General features: G+C 39.2%; 1 protein-coding gene across 8 annotated transcripts in view; it reads left to right on the forward strand.

The window, feature by feature from the left end:
• TBCK (TBC1 domain containing kinase) overlaps positions 1-24,490 on the forward strand; it is a 213,167-nt gene that overhangs the window by 183,088 nt on the left and 5,589 nt on the right. For 5 of the 8 annotated variants that reach the window (XM_087437764.1, XM_087437761.1, XM_087437762.1 and 2 more), the window contains 2 exons: positions 4,482-4,641; positions 7,453-7,624. In XM_087437764.1, coding sequence (XP_087293890.1) covers positions 4,482-4,641; positions 7,453-7,624 — 332 coding nt within the window. The remainder of the gene's footprint in view (positions 1-4,481; positions 4,642-7,452; positions 7,625-24,490) is intronic. The other 3 variants (XM_087437765.1, XM_014784608.2, XM_087437763.1) reach the window with 1 other exon arrangement.

Consider the following 24,490-nt stretch of genomic DNA (forward strand, 5'->3'; position numbering starts at 1 on the left):
TTATCTCAGCGTGTCCTCTGCCATTTTGCTTCCATGCCGTAGTTCTCCCAGGACTAGTCAGAGTCGACTTTGAGAATGAGAGTCACTATATGTCAGAAATTTTCTTCTATTTCTGTCCAGTTAACACAAACTATACAGAAATCTGCTCTTTGCTCATTTTCAAATACCTAATATTTTATTATGATTATGAAGGACTTAGAAGGTGAAAAAAGTATTTAACTTCCTACCTTTACAATATAATCTGACAGCCTCTCAGATGTTTAGAAATTGCCTAAATTCTACTTCATCATATAATGTCTGTGACACATGAGAATTTCTAATGTAGGCAACGAAATAATTACGTTAATTAAATAATTACAAGGAAATGAGATCTTTAAATAACCAAAATTGTCTTCATTGTTCAGCTTCCACAGAAGAGAACGTTGCTTGTAAATGTTAATATGTAACTAGGCGGTCTCGTTCTCCTCTGCTGTTTGCCCGTGATGCAGTGAAGGATCCATATCTAGAGGTTTGACTGCCCTGTCTACAAACATCCGTGCCTACCCAATCTTCTTGCACTGGAAGTTTTATGACAAGAGTGTTCTTGGATGAGTGCTCTTATGTTTCCAGGACTTTTCGATTGAACTTAACTAAGAATAGGGGAAGTGTGGGTTAAGGCTTTTTTTCTTTTGTGCCTTACCTTCCAAAGTGTTAAAAGAGCCTAAGAAAGGTTTGGAATCGTTTTGCATTTTGGATTATAACTTTCCTCTTCCCCAAAAGACTCTGTTGCCATCATTTGTTGTCAAGCATTTTAATGTTTAATCTAGATTTTTTTTAAACATCAAACCATAAAACACAACCAACAGAAAATTTCAGCATGGTAACAAGTTTATGACATACTTCTAGTGACTAAAAGGCAATTTGGACTAAAATCTTCTTAAAAGCACATAATAAATTTTTGATACTGAGCCTACAAAATCATCAAATGCTCATCTGTGATTTTGGATACAGATATTAGATATTGGGTATTAGATAGATATTGGGTATTGGATACAGATGGGTACTTTTTTAAAACCAAATATTTATAGAATTTATCTTGTAAAATAAATTATTTTATTTCTAGAGTCACTAATTTTTTAAGATGTGGGTGAACAAATTCTCTGTAGGAGGCACTTAAATGTGACTTTACATTGTAAAGCTTAACACAGTCTAAGCATTGTATTTTATTTTGTATTTCGAGGGAGAGAATCTGACTGGCTCCGCCTGCATCTGCTGTTTCCTCTCCCCCCCACCACCCTGTCAGTCATGGCTGTGGCAGGGTCATCTCATGCAAACGTGACAGCCAGGCTCACTCTCCCGAGTGAGCCCCTTTCAAACAAGGAAGCGGGGCGTAGGCAGGCACCCGAACATGTCTGCTGCAGCCTTGGACTGGGATAGATTTGTATCGCTTTTGCTACTTTGAAAGCACTAGAAATAAAAAATGCTGACAGTTGATAAGGGCTGCTGGATAAACACAGAAACTCTGTCTGGCAACTAATCCAGACTGGCAGATGTAGATCCATTTGCTGAGAATATTTGAGTTGTTAGGTTCTTAGTTTGTGGTATCAACAATTTTCATTTTAAGATATGTCCTTACTGAAAATAAAAGTACTATCAGAGTAATTATAGCTGAGGACAAAGTTATTACTGTTCATGAAACTGCAATTGAGAATACTGAATAATTGTAAATGTTTGAGAAATTGTGCTGATGAAATCCAAGGCTGATCTGCCCATGATCATAAATTCTTTGTCCATTCTAGGAGATGCTAACCAAACATTGTACACTAAGATGCTAATGTCTATTCTATCTCTTCATTTTTCAGAAGTTTTTATGGTCCTTTCCCTCACTATTAATGCCAAATGCTTTTCTTTAAAGAAAAAGTGATGAAGCAGCGGCTGACTGAAAATTTTCAAATTAAAACATGTGGTCAGGGCCGGCCCCGTGGCTTAGTGGTTAAGTGTGCGCACTCCGCTGCCGGCGGCCCGGGTTCGGATCCCGGGTGCACACCGACGCACCGCTCCTCTGGCCATGCTGAGGCCGCGTCCCACATGCAGCAACTAGAAGGATGTGCAGCTATGACAGACAACTATCTACTGGGGCTTTGGGGGAAAAATAAATAAATAAAATCTTTAAAACATGTGGTCAATCTCCACCCTCATTGTCGAGAGGAGGAATCTCAAATTTCTCCTCTCTCCATTAATGAGGGAGAAAGACCGAGAAACAGAAAGAGAGAAGTAGTATTCTGAAACTGAACCTACGCACTGGGGCAATTGAGAAACTGTCATGTCAATAAATAATTATAATTTTCCCTCTGCTACAGTGATGACTGATGAATTTTGGGGGGAATATTAGTTGCTTGTGGCATACCTTTTAAAACTCTATGACTGTTCCATTTTTTAAAGAACATATCTAAAGTGGAAATTCAGGGGAAAATGCCTCTATTGAACATATAAACATCCCTTCGTGGTCATCATCAGGATTGTTAAGGAAGGAAAGAGATATTGTCTAGACTTCTTATAAACTAGTGTCCCCTTCTAGCCTTTCTCCACATTGTTGCTAAAGTGCAAGTGTGATCCGTTACTTCTTGCTTAACATGCTTTCTGAGTTTCATTGCTCCAGGATAAAGACCACCGTTATCAACATGAGCCACAGGCCCTGCCTGTGCGGTCTGGCCTCTCATCCATTTCCAGGCCCATCTTATCCCTTTGCTCTCTGACTTCTACTAGCTCTGGCCCCCTTCTTCCTTCTTACGGGACATGTGCCTCCCCCGATAAGCCCAGCATTTCTGCCTGAAACGTTCATCCTGTCCACCACCCTATCCCACCTTCGTTTCATCCCTTTGCCTAATTGATTTTTATTAATTCTTCAAAATTTAACTTGGCCATTACTTACTTTCTCAGTGAAAACCTTCCCTGTGCTCCCCAAATTGATATATCCTATCAATGCGTCGTATACATCTCTTTCAGAGCAGTTTTCACAGTTATTTTATGTTAATTTAAAGAGTTATTTGATTAATAATATTTAAGAATGGCTTCCTCTATAGACTGAATGAAGAATCTTCGTTTTAATTGTACTTTTTTATTGTACTTTTTTTTTTTAAAGATTTTATTTATTTTTTTTTTCCCCTTAAAGCCCCAGTAGATAGTTGTATGTCATAGCTGCACATCCTTCTAGTTGCTGTATGTGGGACGCGGCCTCAGCGTGGCCCGAGAAGCGGTGCGTCGGTGCACGCCCGGGATCTGAACCCGGGCCGCCAGCAGCGGAGCGTGAGCACTTAACCGCTAAGCCACGGGGCCAACCCCTGTACTTTTTAATTTCTTTTGCGGGCATATATTTTTTCTTTAAGATCTTATGATATTTCTAAATATTGTAAGCTAATATATGCTTTTAATTCCGAAATTAAAAGTAATTGTCAATGAAACCATCAGAACCCTTCTAAAGTGTGAATATAATAAAACACCGCCCCCTTTAGAGAACATGAAATTGGAAAGAGTGGAAATGTCAGTTGAGTTTACTTGAGAAATAAACCAACAACAGAAATGTTTCCAACCAGTGCTAATGACCTCTAACAATTCTAGATTCCCATCCCACAATTACTTGCTCAAAGTAGATAGGCTTTTGTAGTACCAGGTTAGATCTGAGAATCCACTTGGCTCTATTACCCCCAGGGCTTTAAAGTAATCACAGGAGTCGTGATGAACTGAAAGGCATGAACGTTGTGCAGCTGTGTGACAGCCACTGATGGGCTGCATCCAGACCACTTTCCTGATGCTTCCTTCAATCTCGAAAGTCTTTTTACATCTTCAGATAGTCTTCTTCCTTTCTCTTTTCCGTTCCGTTTTCACATTTAACATCTTTTTCCTTAGAGAAGGAGGGCCTTACTTCATTTAGATAAAATACTCACGTGAGCATGGAAGATGTTTAGAACTGTCAGAAGTTCAGGAAAAACAGGAGTACAACCAGTGAATCACTCAGGTAGTTATTAGCAAAAATTCATTGTGCACACACCAAAAAGCCAGTTTGCAAACCAGCAGCACTGACACTAGAACACGGAGGCTCCGAGGGATACTGTCATAAAGCAGCTTATGTAGTGTGGTGGTAGTGGCTGTTTGTATTTTTCAGTAGTTAGTTACCGTATCAGAATTTTCTTAAATGAAAGAGAATTGGTTAGTGGTTACTTCATATCAATTTGGGGGAACAATTTAAGTTTCACTTATGATTTTTAGAGGCATAAGCAAGAAGTGACCCAGGTCAAATTAGCCTCGCTTGTCTTGCAAAATAAGCTAAATTTAAGCTTTGCTCGTATGACTAAACTGGTTTTGTCTGCTCAGGAATTTTCAGATCTGAAATCCATTTGTGTTTGATTTTAACGGTACTGTCTTCTTGGAATCAGTTATCTCTGTGAGTTTCCCTCACACACTCAAGTCTGCACATAAATGTTTTCCTTAGCTTTCCTTCTCAGTTTCATTCGGGGCCACATTTCAGGCAGCATCAACATTCCATTCAGCGCTGCATTCACTGCAGAAGGGGGGCTTACCCAGGGCCCTTACACCGCTATGCTGCAGAGCTTCAAAGGGAAGGTCATTGTCATCGTGGGGCACGTGGCAAAGCACACAGCAGAGGTAAGTGTACTCAGAATGTCATGTGCGCATGATGATGAGTTATTTACGTGCCTGCTATCACAGATTGTCAAAAGTGTGTTTCTTTAGAAATTGGTCACAAATCAAATGAGCTTTGAAGATGTGTCTATATTCTTACTTTTCCCAATAAAAGAATTCAAGCTTTTTTCCTCAGTGTGCAGCATCAGGATCAATAGTGAGCTTAGAAAAATCCAAATGATAGCCTAAAGGGTTTTTATTTTAACTGCTTTCTGAAGTTACAAAGAATTGGCTCCAATTCCTTCCAATGGAGAAGAACACTGGGGCTTGATTGGAGGCTCTGAAAGCTGGTCATGATGGAATTTGTTGGATTTGGGAGTTTTGCTTTCTCTAGGCCCAAAGCTTTTTGATGATAGAAAATTCAGGAAGGTTATCAACTTTCAGGTATGAGGGGTATATGAAACAATAAAATGGCTTCCCTCTCCCCTTGCTATGTTCTATGCAAATTGAAAAATAAAGAGTAGCAGATGGAGGTCAAAAATATCACCTTTATTTATTTTTTTTAATTATATGAAGTTTTTTGTTTTTTGTTTTTTTGGTGAGGAAGATTGGCCCTGAACTAACATCTGTTGGCAATCTTCCTCTTTTTGCTTGAGGAAGATTGTCACTGAGCTAACATCTGTGCCCACCCTCCTCTATTTTGTATGTGGGATGCCTCCACAGCATGCTTGATGTGCTGTGTGTAGGTCTGTGCCCGGGATCCAAACCCGTGAACCCTAGGCCACAGAAGCAGAGCACCTGAACCCAACCACTATGCCACCAGGCCAGTCCCCACCTTTATTTTTTATAAAAGACAAGTTGGAGAATGTAGTTTCCTATGAGAGCCCAATGGGCTTGCTCACAAATCCCCCGAGTTAGAGAACAATTCTCCTCTAAAGGGAGGGAAGACTCTGCTCCTGGAAGAGTAGCAGAGGTGGCCTCTCCCTGCAGGCCGCTTATTCCCAAGAGGAAGGGCGGGACTGAGCCTTCACAAATTTACCAAATAAATCCCTCCTCTTCCCAGGGCAGAGTGAATAGAGGGACAGAAAGGTCATGAATACACTTAGGAAAATCTCCTCCTCAAAGAAATCAGCACTGGAGATAAAACATTCCCCTCTAATACGTACCTTCCCTTTGTCTGTATAAACTGGATAATCCAGAAATGTGATCACTGGAAATGTAGTCAGATGAGAACTTGCAGACTTTTAGCCATAGGCCACTGTAAGCATCCAGTAATCCTTGTCTCAGAGGGGCAGGGCCAGTGGTCGCACTGGCTGCTGACACTGAAGGAAGGTCGTCCTTGATCATGGTGCTTATCTGACCACACTGAAGGAGTGTCTGAGACGTAGTAGTTATAAATGATAAATCACTCACTCCTCTTTGATAAAACTAGATCCAGCGGCTGACAAGGAACAATCTACATATACCTATTTCAGAGAAAGTAGAGTAAATGACTAATGTGCAATTTTAAGTAAATTAGAGCGTTTTAGAACAAAAGCCACGGTATCTAAATTATTTTGATGTAAATTGTTAAATTATTATTATTATTTTACTACTACCACAATACTGCTGCTGCTACATTAATCTGTATTACCATATCATTCCAATGAAAAATATCCATTTTCAATTACAGTGCATATCAGTACATTCAACCCACAGAAATACTATTGAAAATCACATATTTCTGGGTTCCAAGTCATATACAGCCTTAGGAAGAAATCCTTACGATGATGATAATCCCAGTTATTGCTGGTCTTTGTGTGCTAGGCACTTTACATGTGTTATCTCATTTTATTGTTCATAACAATTCTATGAGGGAGGCATTATTCTACAGATTTTACATATGAGAAAAACTTAGACTCCAAGTTTATCTAATTGGCCTGTGTCAGAGCCAGGATCAAAACATGAGTCTGCGTGACTCCACAGGCCATACCCTTAACCCAGTGACCTCTTGAGGCTTTAGAGTCTGAATGCTGCCATTTGTCCTGCTTTTTTAAAATAGGCTTATTCTGACTTTTCACAGATCACAGTAGTTCTTCCCAGTGTATGAAACCAAGACCTGAAATAACCTTTTTTGCTCTAAGTGCTGTCAAGCTTAAGGCTCTATTTTCATAAAGCATTCATCATTTGAAAGATGGTATCTAATTTGTAGACCGTGTATGATTTAATCTTCTTAAATATGCCAAATGTTTCCAAACATTCTGCTGATTGTATTAATCTCCAGACTTATATTTATTCTGATTTTATCATAAAGGTCAAAACATATGTATAAATAAGTAGATAACTCATTTTTTTCATTAAATAATCAATTATAAAGCATTTGTCATCTGTTATATGCAAGACACTGTGAATGCTGTAGTCTATCACAGTGCAAATAAATTTAAAAGTTCAAAATATGAAGGAAATCTGGAAGCATAACCATTCAGATAAAGTAATAACAATATATGATAATAATAGTAATAAATAGCCATCACATTCTGAATAAATTAGCAAATGTCTTGCTTATCAGAAACCAGATGCCATCATGAACAATTCCTTCTTCAAACTCTCTGTGTTCATTCATACTTGTAGACAACAATGACTGAAAAAATTATATGCTCAGCTGTTAATGCTTCAGTCCACATCAGGAAATAAATTTTGAGAAACAGTTTTAAATATTTGTGTAGAGATGTATCTTTAATAATTTTTCTCACAATGGAGCTAAAGAGAACTTTAGACATTTATTTGCTTAGACTGTCATCATCATTTTGTCTGCTGTATAAATCTGCACGGCTTTACTAATGCTTGCATCCCCAGCCCCCCAGTTGGAAGCGCCTCAGTTTAAAGATATTTCCCGGAATTCTACGATGTATCCATGGTCGTGCTGGATATCTTCCATTTGCCCCACCTCCCATCCTAGATCCATCCTCCGCACTTCTTCGCCCTGCTCTCCAACCCAGCGGCTGCCTTCCGGGTCCTCTGGCTTCAGGTTGTTGAGCTAATGGGGAGCTCTGACAAGTCATGGGAGGGAGGGAGGTCAGGATATTTATCTCCCTATCTTCCCTCAAAACCTGTTGCAGGGTTACTGTGTCCCTCTCCTGGAGGGTAACATTTCTCTGCAGGAAGCCTTATTGACACCCCTCTCTCTTTCCAGCCCCTGGTCCCTTTGCCTCCAGGGGTGGCAACAGCCCTGGTTTTTGATCATGCAGGGTTACTGCACTATCCCTTACAGTCCTCTTACATCCCACTCACACCTCTAAAGTAAATCTCTTTATAAGTAAACCCTTCTCAGTTATCCTAAAGGCTTCTTGGAACGCTGACTGTTACCAGGATACTATTTAAATGCATGATTTTTCAGTCAGCCTAGATTAGCTGCTCTGTTCTGTTTCTTCCCAGTTGTTAATTTGGGCAAGTTATTTAGTCTCTCTAAGTAACAATTTGTTGGTTTATAAAACAGGGAACATAATACCTACCTCATGGCATTGTTGTGAAGATTTCAAATTAGGCATATAAGGTTCAGTGCAGAGCCTGATGCTGGTAAGCACTCAATTAACTTCAGCTATTAACTTTATTTTCCAGTACCATCATTTGCGTAGATGTGAAATTAATAAGTACTCTTTTATGTATGACGGTAGTATAAGGGTTCTAGCATTTGGGAGAATCAGCAAAATGGCAGAGTAGGCAGCTCTACTCTCCCATTCCTCCGCGTAAACATCGACAGCAAGTAGAAACCAGACCATGTGGAGTAGAAGTGGCAGACGCAGGGGTCCTTGTCCTCTTCCTGGCCTTAGGGGAAAAGCGTTCAGTCTTTCACCGTTGAGTATGGTGTTAGTTGGATTCTTTCATATATAGCCTTTGTCATGTTGGGGAACTTCTCTTGTATTCCAAGTTTATTGAGTGTTTTTATCATGAAATGGTGTTGAATTTTGTCAAATGCTTTTTCTGCATCAATTGAGATGATTATGTGTTTTTTCCCCTTCCTTCTATGAACGTGGTTTATTGTATTGATTGATTTTCATGTTCCATAGCCTCGCATTCCTAGCATAAATTCCACTTAGTCGTGGTGTGTAATCCTTTCAGTATGCTCCTGAATTCGGGTTGCTAGGATTTGTGCATCAATGGCTCATCAGGGGTACTTGTAGTTTTCTTTTCTTGTAGTGTCCTTGTCTGGCTTTGATCTAAGAACAGTGCTGGCCTCTTAGCACAAGTGAGGAAGTGTTCCCTCCTCTTCCGTTTGTCAGAAGAGTTTGAGAAGGATTGTTATTAATTCTATCCAGAACAATTAGGCAAGAAAAAGAAATAAAAGGTATCAAAATTGGAACATGTCTTAATTTCCTAGGGCTACCATGAAAAAGCAACACAAACTGAGTGGCTTAAAACAACAGAAATTTATTCTCTCATAGTTCTGGAGGCTAGAAGTCTGAAATCAAGGCGTCAGCAGGGCTATTCTCCCTCTGAGTCTCTGGTGGAATCTTTCCTTGCCTTTCCCCAGCTTCTGGTGGTGGCCAGCAGTCCTTGCCACCCACAAAATGGGAGAAAATATTTATAAATTATATATCTGATAAAGATTTAATATCAGAATATAAAATCAACACACAAAGATCAGTTATATTTCTGTTCGCTAGCAACTCCCACAACTCAACAACAGAAAGACAACCAAATTTAAAAATGGGCAGATTTTCGCATACAACAATACGTTAAAAAGATTATACACCATGATCAAGTGGGATTTATTCCAGGTATGCAGGGATGGTTTAACATTCGCAAATCAATCAACGTAATACACCACATTAATAAAATGAAGAACAAAAATCACATGATCATCTCAATAGATGCAGAGAAAGCATTTGACAAGATCCAGCATCCATTTATGATAAAAACTCTGAATAAAATGGGTATAGAAGGAAAGTACCTCAACATAATAAAGACCATATATGAGAAACCCACAGCTAATATCGTCCTCAATGGTGAAAAACTGAAAGCTATCCCTCTAAGAACAGGAACCAGACAAGGATGCCCACTGTCACCACTCCTATTTAACATAGTATTGGAAGTCCTAGCCAGAGCAATCAGGCAAGAGAAAGAAATAAAAGGGATCCAAATTGGAAAGGAAGAAGTGAAACTGTCACTATTTGCAAATGACATGATTTTATATATAGAAAACCCTAAAGAATCCACCAGAAAACTTTTAGAAGTAATAAACGAATATGGGAAAGTTGCAGGATACAAAATCAACATACAAAAATCAGTTGCATTTCTGTACACTAACAACGAAGTAGCAGAAAGAGAAATTAAGAACACCATCCCATTTACAATTGCAACAAAAAGAATAAAATACCTAGGAATAAACTTAACCAAAGAGGTGAAAGATCTGTACACCGAAAACTATAAAACATTTCTGAAAGAAATTGAAGAAGACACAAAGAAATGGAAAGATATTCCGTGCTCTTGGATTGGAAGAATTAACATAGTTAAGATGTCCATACTTCCTAAAGCCATCTATAGATTCAATGCAATCCCTATCAAAGTTCCAACAACATTTTTCACAGAAATAGAACAAAGAATCCTAAAATTTATATGGAACAACAAAAGACCCGAATAGCTAAAGGAATCCTGAGAAAAAAGAACAAAGCTGGAGGTATCACACTCCCTGATTTCAAAATATACTACAAAGCTATAGTAACCAAAACAGCATGGTACTGGCACAAAAACAGACACACAGATCAATGGAATAGAATCGAAAGCCCAGAAATAAACCCACACATCTATGGACAGCTAATCTTTGACAAAGGAGCCAAGAACATACAATGGGGAAAAGAAAGTCTCTTCAACAAATGGTGTTGGGAAAACTGGATAGCCAAATGCAAAAATGAAAGTAGACTCTTACCTTACACCATACACAAAAATTAACTCCAAATGGATTAAAGACTTGAATGTAAGACCTGAAACTGTGAAAGTTCTAGAAGAAAACATAGGCAGTACGCTCTTCGACATCAGTCTTAGCAACATCTTTTCAAACACCACATCTGACCGGGCAAGAGAAACAATAGAAAAAATAAACAAATGGGACTACATCAAACTAAAAAGCTTCTGCACAGCAAAGGAAACCATCAACAAAACGAAAAGACAACCTAACAAGTGGGAGAAGATATTTGCAAACCATACATCTGATAAGGGCTTAATCTCCAAAATATATAAAGAACTCATGCATCTCAACAACAAAAACTACCAACCCAATTAAAAAATGGGCAAAAGACCTGAACAGACATTTCTCCAAAGAAGATATACAGATGGCCAACAGACACATGAAAAGATGTTCAAAATCACTAACTATCAGGAAATGCAAATCAAAACTACAATGAGATATCACCTCACGCCCGTCAGAATGGCTATAATTAACAAGACAGGAAACAACATGTGTTGGAGAGGTTGTGGAGAGAAGGGAACTCTCATACACTGCTGGTGGGAGTGCAAACTGGTGCAGCCACTATGGAAAACAGTATGGAGATTCCTTAAAAAATCAACGATAGAACTACCATATGATCCAGCTATTCCACTGTTGGGTATTTATCCAAAGAACTTGAAAACACCAATTTGCAAAGGTACATGCACCCCTGTGTTCATTGCAGCCTTATTCACGATAGCCAAGACTTGGAAGCAACCTAAGTGCCCATCAAGGGACGAATGGATAAAGAAGATGTGGTATATATACACAATGGAATACTACTCAGCCATAAGAAACGATGAAATCCAGCCATTTGTGACAACATGGATGGACATTGAGGGCATGATGCAAAGTGAAATAAGTCAGAGGGAGAAGGTCAAATACCGTATGAGTTCCTTCATTAAGTAGTAGATAATAACAACAATAAACAAACACATAGGGACAGAGATTGGATTGGTGGTTACCAGAGGGGAGGGGGGGAGGGAGGAGGGTGAAAGGGATGATTGGGTACATGTGTGTGGTGATGGGTTGTAATTGGTATTTTGGTGGTGAACATGATGTAATCTATGCAGAAATAGAAGTACAATGATGTACACCTGAAATTTTTACAATGTTATAAACCAATGTTACTGCAATAAACAAAAAATTTAAAAAAAAATAAAAAAAAATAAAAAAAAAAATGGGCAGATTTTTAGATGTTTTAGACATTCCTCTGAAGAAGATGTACAAATGGCCAATAAGCACATGAAAAGATACTTGACATCATTAGTCATTAGGGAAAAGCAAATCAAAACCCCAGTGAGATAGCACTTCACACCCAAGTGTTGGCAAGAATGTGGAGAAATTGGAACCCTGGTGCATGGCTGGGGAATATAAAATGATGCAACTTCTGTAGAAAACAGTTTAACAGTTTGTCAATTACTTCAAAATGTAAACAGAATTACCATATGACCAGCAATTCCACTCCTAGGTAAATACCCAAAAGAACTGAAAACAGGGCTCAAACAGATACTCGTATGCCAGTGTTCACAGCAGCATTACTCACAATAGCCAAAGGTGGAAGCAACCCCATGTCCATCAACGGATGAGGGAGAAACAAAATGTAGTATATACATATAAGGGAATATTATTCAGCCGTAGAAAGGAATGAAGTTCTGATGCACGCTACAACATGGATGAACTTCGAAAACATTATGCTAAGTTGAAATGAGCCAAACACAAAAGAACAAATATTCTATGATTCCGCTTATATAAAATATCTAGAATAGGCAAATTTGTGGAGACAGAAAGTTAATTATTGCTACTAGGGCCTGGGGAGGGGGAATGGGAGTTTTTACTTATTGGGTACAGAGTTTCTGTTTGGGATGATAAAAAAAAATTGGAAATAACTAGTGGTGATGGTTGTACAACATTGTGAATGTACTTAATGCCATTGAATTGTACACATAAAAATGGTTAAAATGGCAAATTTTGTTATAAAATATTTACCTCAATTTAGAAAAGTTCTAGGATTTGATGTGTTCAGGCTACCCCACTGTCCCCAGTTCATCTGAGCCCTGCAATTTTTGGTCAGACAGTGATAGAGAATCTTTCATAAGAGCTGTTCTGATCAGGTCTCATCTTTTTCTTCGGCAAGTATTAAAAACAAACAACAACAGCAAAAAACAGTGATTTTCAAGCCAATAGTAGCTTTTCTTCTAAGTTGAAATCAGTGCCCTGCAGCTGGCAGCTGGCAGAGTCCTATTTTGACAAGATTAAGAAAGCCACAGTTGAATGCTGTGAGGAGAAGGCAGCTGTGCAGGTCTAGTCAGTACAGTTACACATTATCTTTGCAAATGTTTATGATTTTTATGTCAAACCCATATTTGGACTTAGGAATTTTTTGTTTGCAAAACAGTAGGCACTGACTGTGATTTTTCTAGTTTTACGTCTTCTGTTAAGACCTGGTAAAAGAGCTAGACTGAAAATCCAACAAATGAAAATATTAAATGGAATAGAGTATTGCTCAATAAAAGAAAAAGGCTTTCAATATTGAGTTCAACAAGTAGCAAAAAACAACTGCAAGAAAGAATATGGAACCACTTGTCTAGTGTATGACAGTATTAAAATCACCCATTTGACGTTCAAATTAGGACCAGAGTGTCTTTTGTCATACAACTATGAAGGAATTACTCTACGATGACCAGAGGTGTTGACTATATTGTCTAAAATCACATAGGAGAAGACAGAACAGATCTGAGAAATAGTGCTTATTCATGTACCTGAATAACTATGATCGAAAGATATATGACATCATTTTAGCTATGTATTCATATTCCTGTAATTACAATTGATTACCAATTTATTGCTATGAGGTGGTTTTTTATACAATTAGCACTTCATAAGGCTTTTGTATTTGGCCTAGCTTCCCCATTAAATACATCAGAAAACCTTTAGAATCTGTTGCCATTTCTTATCTAGATAAAACATTGCTTTTCCCCAGAATAGGGCAAAAAAAGGAGGACTAAAACGATCTTAGTTTAGTCCCATGTAGAGGCTTCTCCGTACCAGAATTAAGTCCCCCTAAATCTCACTTGTCAGCTACTCTTTAGTTCACCTTACCCTACAGGTTAAACAAAGCAGTGAGCTGTTATATAATCAAGCACATCCAGAGAGTCTGTGAACAAAGCTATGTCAGTGTCACAGAAAGTCCCATCATCCAAGTGAGTGGAGTGGAGTCCCGAGTCTCTGAAGTGTGGACGCCTGCCCCAAGGGTAGGTCAGGTTTTGTGCCAATCCTTGCTGCTGTGTGCCGAGTTTGATTTGACGAGCCAAACGAATAGAGACTATGTCTGTTGGTAGGACTTAAAGGAGAGGGAAGACTTCTGTATCAAACAGGGGTGAAGTCAGCTCAGGCTTCATGTCACATTTTAAATGAAAACACAGCAAGGTCTCTTGTCTCCTTGCAGAGATAATCATCTTTTTAAAACTCACATGAGAAACCACATCTTCGATTGCTAAACTGGAATTAGACTCCCTGGGCATAGAAGGAAAACAATGCCAGCGTGATACATACAGAAAGCCCCATAGAAGATACCTCTCACAAAGCTGAAACATGGTGAATTAATCTCAGAGAGCATGGGTGTGAATCTGAAAATTAAGGCAATAACTATTCAGATCAATAGGAAGAGGCAGAGATAGCCTACCATCCATATCATGGATTAAATGAACCCACAGGAAGGGACATTATTATATCCTTGAGCAGATTACTTAGATTTACAGGAAATTTTGATGTTTAACATTAATCAAATATTATCTAGGGGGAAATGTATGGTTTGTTTTGATACTCAAGGCGACCATTCCTCACACTACCCTGCTCCCAGCCTCGGGTCAAGGCCTCATAAATCTCAGCTTGACCAACACCATGGTGAATCCACCTCTTGCCTAGTTGTAATATCATGCTGAGCAAGAGTGATGACTTAGCACAACAACGGGCTTTAGTGTGTTATTGGGTTATTGTTTTCTCCCCTGTGGGAAAATAATGTAGTGGATCCAACTCTAGAGTTAGTGATGGGTCTCAGACTGGGAAATTGGCCAGCAACATGGACCAGAACAGAATGAAACTCTGTTTGGTGTTTCTCTACCTGTAGTGAGTCTTTAAGAAAAACCTTAAACATCATGTTGCTGTGTTAGTCACTAAAACTCATAAGACTTTAAAAATAGTCACTCTCTATCTAGATTATGTTTTGTGGTTATGAGACCACCAAGATTTTGTCCCTGCCAGTGTATCACATTCAAAAGTTTGTCTAAGAAAGAAATTGGGGCCGGCCCCGTGGCTTAGTGGTTAAGTGTGCGCACTCCGCTGCCGGCGGCCCGGGTTCGGATCCCGGGTGCACACCGACGCACCGCTCCTCTGGCCATGCTGAGGCCGCGTCCCACATACATCAACTAGAAGGATGGGCAGCTATGACATACAACTATCTACTGGGGCTTTGGGGGGAAAATAAATAAATAAATAAAATCTTTAAAAAAAAAAAAAGAAAGAAATTGAAGGAATCTTTGCATTTCACTTTGTCTTGTCAACCCTTTGGAAAATATTAGGAACAGCTTATCTTACCCTTAAAATGTTATATTCTTGACATGAAATCAGTCTTTTTCTTTCGTCATCAAAAGAAATATTCATCTGAGAACATAAGAGCAAGTTGCAGTAATAAGCCATGTGTGCTATTATTCTTTACTTTAAAACAAAACAAAGCAAAACCAAAAAAAAGAGCAAAACTTAAATTTCTGAATGACATTTGATTCAGAAACCTAGACAAGAGACAATTTTTATGGAGATTCTATGACTAAACAGTGTGAGTGGCTAATGCTTTCTACACGTGGCATGTAAAGATTTAAATTTAAAATATGGCATCTTTTTTCAGCTGAAAATAATCAAATTTATAATAAGCAAAGCATGCCATTGCATCTGTTTTTAAAAATAAGGTAATAGTCCAGTGTGTTTGTTTACAGTCCCCTAGAGGCCAAGGTTCTTGGTCTTTGGATGTTAGGTTGGAAGTTAATTTCCACCCTCTCGTCTCACCCCATTCCTTCCTGGGTCCCTTAACCAAGCTACAACCAAGTTTTAGGATGCTGTGATGGTCATTGGACCCGTACCTGTTGCCAGTCCCTCTTTCTCGCTCTAGCCCTGTCTCCTTCCTCTCTGGGCTCAAGCTCTTCCTCTCGCCTTTGGTCTCAGGCATCTGAAGTTATCCTCCTCCAGGTGTGTGCTCAGAGGGGACCAGAGGACTCTGAAAACACTCTAAGCCAGGGCAGCATATGTGTTGTCCCTGCAGTCAACTTCTCTGGCTCCAGGTAGTATCTACCTAGTTCTTCAGATAAATATGATACTTGTAAACCACTTTGTGTGAGATCTTTTACTTGTCAGAAAATGGATTAGGCCTCTTTGTAATTGTACCTTAAGCATTTTGATAAAGACTGGGAAGTGAATCTCCTTTATGAGTTCCAAATATGCAAGGAATTGTTTCTTGGTTTTGTTAGACGTATAAGCACTGGCTATGGTTAAACTTGGTTTTCTTCCTGACTTTTCCCTTGCCTTATTGTCAACAAATGTTTTGGTCTGTGGGTTTAGATTAGATTACAAGGAAACATTTTATATATTTATGCAACTTGAACACAGGTGAAGAAACATCATATGAGGTTTAAGAGAAACAGTGTAAACTCTTTTCTATAACTCTGCAACTTTTCTATAACTCTCTTTTAAATGATGGAGGATACTTTAAAAGACTCATGAACTAACATCTGTTCTGGAGAGTCCCTGTTCTCATAGCTTTTTAAAAATTTTGTGAAATAAAAAGCAATGTAGGAGTTGTAGTAAAGGGGACCTTAAAACACCTAGTCTAGACTTTGGTTGTCTGTTTTTAATGTGTTTACTAGATATATGTCCAAGCAGTTTTTAAAAAGACAGAGGGAGCTCATTTCCAATTTCCAGGAAAAACTGCCAAGTCATCATCTGAACCTTGTGGTCTCTGGCACCTATATTCGTGACCTGTCACAGGATGAAAGTTATCTTGTATCAATGTGTGTTATTCTAAGTACCCACCCTGCCCTCCACAGCCCACCATTTAATTAACCGCAAGAATGTTTGTGGCTGAGTAAGAAACTAACTAACCATAGTCACCCTCCCGCTGACCTCAGAGGTTGGATCTTGGCTGTGATCCATCACAACCCTCACTGTTTTGAATCTGAGTCTTTATTTTGTACGTTCTTTTCAGAGCATAGTATACTGTGTGTAACATGACCAGTGGCTTGAGTACAGTCTGAGTTTGCTGTTCTCAGTTGTCTAGTGTAAACAAAAGTCGATAAATGGTTGTTGCTGAAATTCTGCTCCCAGGTATGACAAGTCAGAGGAGAATGTACCACACAGCTCATTGGAGCTCCTGATACAGGATGGTATTGCATGATGGAATTTTATCAGAAGAGGCTCTCCTCTAATATGAGCCAGCACACCTTTATTAGAATAAGAATTGTTTTCAAACAAATTTTTATGGCATATCTAAAAATGTTTTTTCCTACTTTTTTAATGTCAACCCTTTTCAAAAAATATCCACGTAGCCATTCCAGGGAGGACTTGTTTGAAAGTATCAGCTATCGTTAAACACTCATCTGTAAACCTACGGAAGATCCCAATTCCATGTGCAAACACTAGGTCACTATCAATCATCGTAAACTTAAAAATTCAGTGAATTAGTGTGAAGGAAAACTTTTGAACCTAGAGTCCATCATGAGTTTTAGAAGGTCTTGGAACTAATGGAAATTATGTGTAAAGTGCTGTACATATGTGGCATTTTTTTGAGAGAATAGATCCATAGCATTCTTCTGATTGCCAGAAGCATATGTGACCCAGTCAACAGTACAAGTCGCTAGTATAAATTACTGCTCCACTATAGAGAGTTCACCATGAACACTGGAAAGCCATTCCTCACTTCTCTTCTGGGGACAAATGTGCTTTTTAAGTTTGAATCTAGACAATGGAAGGTGTTGTAAAGGGCTGTCCTGTTAAGGATGGGTCGGGGAAAGGAAAGAGGAGGAAGAGAGAAAGGAAGGAAACTGCTTCAGTGTTGACTGTGAATCAAGCCCTTACACATATGATACCAAATCTAATCCTCCCAACCACACTCAAGTGTACCGTGCAAGTGTATTATTATTACACTTTTAACAGGTGAAGAAACTAAGGCCAAAATGGCTGTACTCATCCAGGATCCCACAGCTAACCATTGGGGGCCCCTGATTCAAACTCTGCTGTCTAGCTACAAAGCTCCTGCACTTTCCTCCAAGCCACCCAGCCTATTTGACTGAAAAGGTGAATTCTCTCCTTCTTGACTAGTGGCAACAAATTATATGGAAAATTATTGTCTTATCACCCTGTTGACTAGATCTGAAATTCTCTCATTCCCACCACCCAGCTGTCTTCACTTGGGTCACCAATGGCCTCACGTCTGACCTCCTGCCTGCAGTCCCCTTCCCCAGTTCTACCCTACAACCAGCGTGAGCTTTTAGAAATTAAATCTGATCATTGTCAAAATGCCTCTATGACTTCGCATTGCCTTCAAAATAAAAGTCAAACCCTAATCCTGGTCTATAAGGTGTTCATGATCTGGACTCTGCTTTGTTTTCCAAGCTCATCCCTCACTGCTCTTCCCTCACCCCCCTAGGTTCCAGCCATAATGAACTACTTGTAGTTCCTAATAGACTGTCTTTCTCTACCTCTCTCTGTTTGGAGCATTCTTCCCACTTGTGTTCACCAGGGGAACTCCCATTTGTGTTGGAAGGCTGTTTATGTAGCATTTCTTCATGGAACTCTTTCTTAACTCCTCAAGGCTGGGACCAGGTGCCCTTCCCAAAAGCTCGGAGAAAATCTTTTACTTACTCTTATAGTGTATTGGGACCACTATCACATATAGAGTTTCTGTGTGCTCAGATAAAAACTCATCTTTCCTTTAGGGGCACACAGCACCTTGTGAGGGCACATAGTTTAGGAAGGAGAGGATGGGCTACATTTCATGCTGCACCTACCCCTTGTCCATTTTCTCTCATGCAAGGCACAGTTTGCACAACCCTAAATGCTGGCTCTGTGCAGCGTTCATCAAATGGCATTGCAATCACCTGTTCACTTATCTGCATCTCCAACTAAACTCCAAGCTCATTGAGGATAGGGATTATGTTGTATTCATTGTTGTACCCCCAGCCAGCCCCAGGATAGGGCTGTTCACGTAGAAGGCACTCAGTAAATACCTGATGGTTGAATTAATGACTAAGTTAATGAATGAACACATGAAAAATAATAGTTAGCAGTAGACTATGAATTTTCAGAAATTGGTAAAAAGAGGGAAGCAAAAGAAAAACATACTAATAGCAACTACTAGTTTAATTCAAGACAATAGACATTGATGGAAACTATCATGAGGAAACAGAAATGAGAAAGACTTAGTCTTTTGCCCTCATGAAATTTGCGGTCTAGTTAAGAAGATAAGACATGTATACAGCTGATTAAAACTCAAAGCAGAATGTGGCATGTGCTATATGAGATTTATAATTAGTGTTCTAGAAAATCAATGAGAAAGAAGAAACTTCTTCCAGTTAAATGAGGGATTCCTAAAGCTTCATGGAAAAGGTGGCTGGTAGACATAGCTTTGAATTATGGTAGAATTTCAGTAAGGAAAAGTGTTGGGAGGAGGGCCATGGTCAGGAGGGAACATTCCAGGCAAAGGAAATGGCACAGGCTGATTGGAAAGCACCAAGCCTCTTTGAGGAGCACTTTAGCTGCAGATTAGGCTGGAAAGATAGTTGGAGAGTCTGGTCACAGATGGTCTTGAATGTTCTGCTAAGGAGTTCACATTTTAGCAGTGGGGAGCTATTATAGGTTTTCAAGAAGGAAAGTGGCACTGTCAGCTGTATTTTAGAAAGTCATTTGGAAAATTACTTATAAAGTGTCTTCCCTCTCTTTTGACTTTGATCCCAATGAAATAGAAATTTAAAACACCCAAGAAGCAGAGGCCAGTTAAAGAATTTCACTTTCCCTATATTCCCAGCCTATTTCAATGCCACGTTCTTCCCAGATTCTACCTCTATGTTGGCCTTCTGTCTCAAGCTTGCAGTCTCCCACTGTCTCTGTAGTTTCTAAGCCCCCAGAGTTAGCGAAGCTCACATGGCTGTGGGGAAAAGACAAGAAAAGAGTTTGTCTGAGACTGAGCACTAAAGGTCTGCAGCTTTCAGGAGGAGATTGGGGAAATGGCCTCACTGCTTTTATTCTGTGATTCAAGGGGTCTGATAACATCCTGCCATTATCTTCTCTTAGCTTATTTGGGACACTAAAGGACAACCTTCTGATTAACCTTTAACTTAAATATAAATAAATGCATGTATTTATATAAAGAATAAGCAAGTATAAGTCTAAAATGAAGAATTTCTTTTGTCCTTCTCAAAATGCAAAGGAACTGTTGACCCAATATTATCAAAATGAAACTTTCAGGAAGAGCTTTTAAGTACTACATATTGTCCTTACTGACTGTAGATAAGCAAGCTATTCCTTGGAACAGACTCGCAAATCTTCTCTCACCTTGCTTAAGGACAATAGCCCTAGGCAGGAAAAAAATCTCTACACAACAGTGACTCGGGTCCCAGGATTTCCTGAGCGTCTTCCATTTTACCCTGTAGGCAGCAAAGTGTGAGTAAGATGGAAGGGAAAAACTAAAAGCACAAGAACCACTCAGGAACTAATCCAAGAGTGACTGGGGTCTAAAATGGAATAGGAGCAGAGGAGAGGAAGGAATGGACGCAGGACAGATCAGAGAGCTGGCACAGCTTTTTGCCTAACTGAATGTGGAGCCAAAAGGGGTTTTTAAAAAAAAAGTCAAAGGTAACTTCAAAGTTTCCAGGTTGGGTTTTTCGGGAGGTTGCTGATACCTTTAACAGAGATAAGGAGGAGAAAAATAAAGTAGATGTGGAGGGATTGTGATGAATTTTGGACATACTGAGTCTGAAGTGCTAATGGGACATCAGGATAAAAGTGTCAGTCAAGCATTTAGAGGTTCAGACTAGAATTCAAAGGAGACAAAACTAGATGTGTGTATGTATGTCGATGCAAATCCATAACCAATCCATAATCCATAACCAATCTATAAATCAAAATTGGGGTGAGTTTATTATGAGCCAAATTTGAGGACCATATAGCCTGGGGCTTTCCTTCCCTCAGGAAGGAAGGGCACCAAAGAAGTGGGGTGTACAGAGGGGTTATATACCATCAAAGAGCATGTATCACATATGATTACATTGTCCCTTTTACAGTAGTCACGAGATTGTTCTGTCGGCACAGCGATTGATGGACATAGTAGGTATCAGGTCTGCTGTCTCGATGGGCACAGCAGGTAGCACGTCTGTTGTCTCACGTTGGGTGATCACAGGATGAGTGCAGCAATCAAATCCTAGCCTAGGGAGAAATGCTTGTCCTTAAGGAAGTGCCAATGTGGGGGAAGTTGCCTCCTTATCTTAAGGGCATTTGTTCTTGTCTTTGGGACATGGTAAATGCTTAAAGCAAATATACAATGCATTTTCAAAGGCCGTATGAGCCCCTTTTGGAAAAACAAGGTCAGGCCGAATTAGTTTTACACCAAATGGCTTCCTCGTATACTCCAGTATGTCCTATTGCTTGCCATTTATTTATCATGTAGAATCCGTCCACTTATGAAATAAACACTTAGTATTCTACAATACAGAAAAAAAGATGTAGATTTTTTCTTTCCTATAATTAAATTTAAAAGCTTAGAAATGCATTATTCCAGAAAGGAAGACAAATTCCAGGTGATAGGCTCAACAAGAGAGTGTCAAAAGACCATTGAAAGATGTAACTTATATTTGTTTCAAGAAATTGTAAAAATCCATTGTCTCCAATAAACTAGCATATAAATAAGAAAAAATTTACTTTAGTGCAAGTGATGGGTAGAGGAGATCAACCGCAAAAACAATCAAAGGAAAATGGAAGAGAAAGAAAAGGAAAACACCATTTGACAGGTGAGAAAAACAGTCTGCTGTTGGGATTTCAACAAAGCAAACAGTGGAGTGGAAGTGGCATTGACTTACATTCTGCTGAGATTTCATGTGCCTTTGGGAAATATTTTTTTTTCTTGCCATTTCTATTGAAAATGTATACTTTAAAAAATGTAAATTCTCTTCCTTTCCTTTAATCCTCATGAGATTTTGTTAGCATTACATATAAGAGAGTAAACTAGAAGAGGCAAAGAGGAGAAATTTATAATTGCACATGAAAATATTAACATCTTTTTTTCACATGCCTCTAGAGGGGTCCACATTCCACTGAAAATTACCAAACTCCTGGAGAGAACAGGGCTAAGAAGTATAAACATGGAGCCCAAGAGCAGACAGTGACGCTTCCACTGCATCCCCTTCCAATTCCGTCATCCACTTCAGGTCCTTACCTGTGGAGACTGTCTCACCTGACTGCTCTGTGGACCTCTACATTAAAATTATCAGACAAGAGTTTATTGTTTCTCTACTTATAAACTTCATCATCAATACTTTTTTGTACAAATGTGTTTTTTTATATAGATTACCTTTAGAAGACATCATTTTAAAAAATCATCTTACCTCTTTCAACTCATACAAGAGTTGGGTGAACACCCTGTTAGTAAAGAATAAAAGAAAATAGCATTTGACTCTTAACAGAACCAGTTAAACAGTTTCCTTACTATTTGCCCTAAAATCCTTTCTACCTCCTCCACTGGCAGTAAGGCAGCTTAACAGTGCCTGACACACAGTCAATGCTCGGGAAGTATTTGTTGAATGAACGAGTCAGTTATTCAGCAGATGTTAGAGCACATGCTCTGTACCAGACACTGTTCTGGGCATTGGAGAAACAGTGGTGAGTAAACAAAGCCCCTAATTTCATGGAGCTTACAGCATATTGGAAGAGACAGTCAATAAACAAACGCATATATCAAGTGGTTATAAATGCTGAAATGAAAAATAAGGTAGGATAATGGAAAAGAGTGCTGGTGGCTTATTCTCTTTAAAAGGTGATCAGGGAAGCCCTTATTCCGAGTTGGAAAGCCACTAGAACATGGGGAACAAAAGGTTCTATATGATCTGACTTTTAAGAGAATCATTCTGGTTGCCATGGAGAGAAAGACTGTAGGAGCGAAGATAGTAGCAGTTAGACAGGAAGTTATTGCAATAGTCTAAGTAAGAGGTGATGGGAGCTTGGACTAGGAGATGAGATTAGAGATGATGAGGATGGGGGATGGAGGAAGGGTTTGCAGATTTGCAGATCACATAGGACCTCATAGACCATGGTGAAGATTTAGATTTTATTCTGAATAGAATGAGAAGCCATTAAAGTGCTTTGAAAAGAGAGGCTAAATGATCTGACTTATGTTTTTAAAGGATCACTCACGTGTGTGGTGAGTAGACCACTGGGGCAAGGATGGAAGCAGGAGAGACCAGTTAGGGTAATACGTAGAATAATGTAGGTAAATAATCTAGAAAATAGTGGTTGCTTGGGCTAGTATAGCAGTAGCAGAGGTGAGGAGAAGTGATCAGATTCTGAGAATGTTTTGAAAGTTAGAGACTACATGATACATTGGTAGAGGGAAAAAAAGAAACAAATATATATCCAGGTTCATTGCTTAAACAACTGGAAGAGTGGCATTGCTATTTCCTGAGATGGGGAAGACTTCAGGAGGGGTTTGGAGGTAGAGATAGGGTAGGAATCAAGTGTGAGAAGCCTGTTAGACATCTAAGTGGAGATATTGAGGAAGCAGATAGATTCATGAGTCTAGAGTTCAGGGAAGGGGCTAAAGACATAAATTTAAAGTCATCAATGTATGGGTGGGACTTAAAGCCATGGGACTAGATGAAATCACTTAGGGGATGGGTGTAGATAGAGAGGAGGGGTCAGGAAGATAAGGAAAGTCCACCAAAGGAGACTGGAAAACTTAGCTAGTGAGGTAGGAAGACTAGGAGAGATTGGTATACTGAAGATTAATGGAAGAGAGTTTTGAAGAGAGGAGGGTATGACCAGGTGTGTCAGATGATGCTGATGGGTCAAATCAGATTCAAATTGAGTCTTGAAAATTAGATTTGGCAATATGACAAGTGGAGATTATTGCTGACCTTTATAAGAGTATTTTGGGGGAGTGATGGAAACAAAAGTCTGGTTGGAGTGGATTCAAGAGAGAATAGGCTTCCTGGAAAGAAATGAAAAGAGAAAAAGAGAACAAACCTATAGATTAAAGGAGACTTAAAAGACACCCGTCAGTCACAGTGTATGGACCTTATTTGGATCCTCATGGAAATAAACAGCTTGTAAATATAAATACGTGGATGATGGATGGATGAATAGATGACATTTATGTAGTAATTGGAAATTTGAACGCTTACTGAATATTTAGTAACGTGCTGCATAACAACATTTCGGTCAATGATGGGCTGCAGATACGAAGGTGGTCCCATGAGATTAGTACCACATAGCCTAGGTGTGTAGTAGGCTGTACCGTCTAGGTTTGTGTAAGTACACTCTATGATGTTCACACGCCCACACAGTGCCAGAAGTATTAAATGTGCACCATATTTTCAGCATTCCAGAGGGTCAAGAGGACACAGAAGACTAATATAGCATCAGCCTCACATCTGTAAAACCAAGCACATAAAATTACTACAGCTCCTCATTACAGGATAATTGCCAGTTCCCTCATTCCGTTCCACGCACAACCAAAAATGATATTTCCATACCCCAAATTTAGCATTATTTGGGGAGAAAGGAATGGATAAATAGAAGAGAGAAAAAGACTTCTCAGTTTGAGCTTCGCCAGGGTGTCAGTCGGCTCATGCCAATTGTCCAGTCCCCAGTATGAACCTA

The sequence above is a fragment of the Ceratotherium simum genome, chromosome 12 (genome assembly GCF_057802395.1).
Source record: "Ceratotherium simum simum isolate JZ-2026a chromosome 12, ASM5780239v1, whole genome shotgun sequence".
NCBI classification, from domain to species: Eukaryota; Metazoa; Chordata; class Mammalia; order Perissodactyla; family Rhinocerotidae; genus Ceratotherium; species Ceratotherium simum.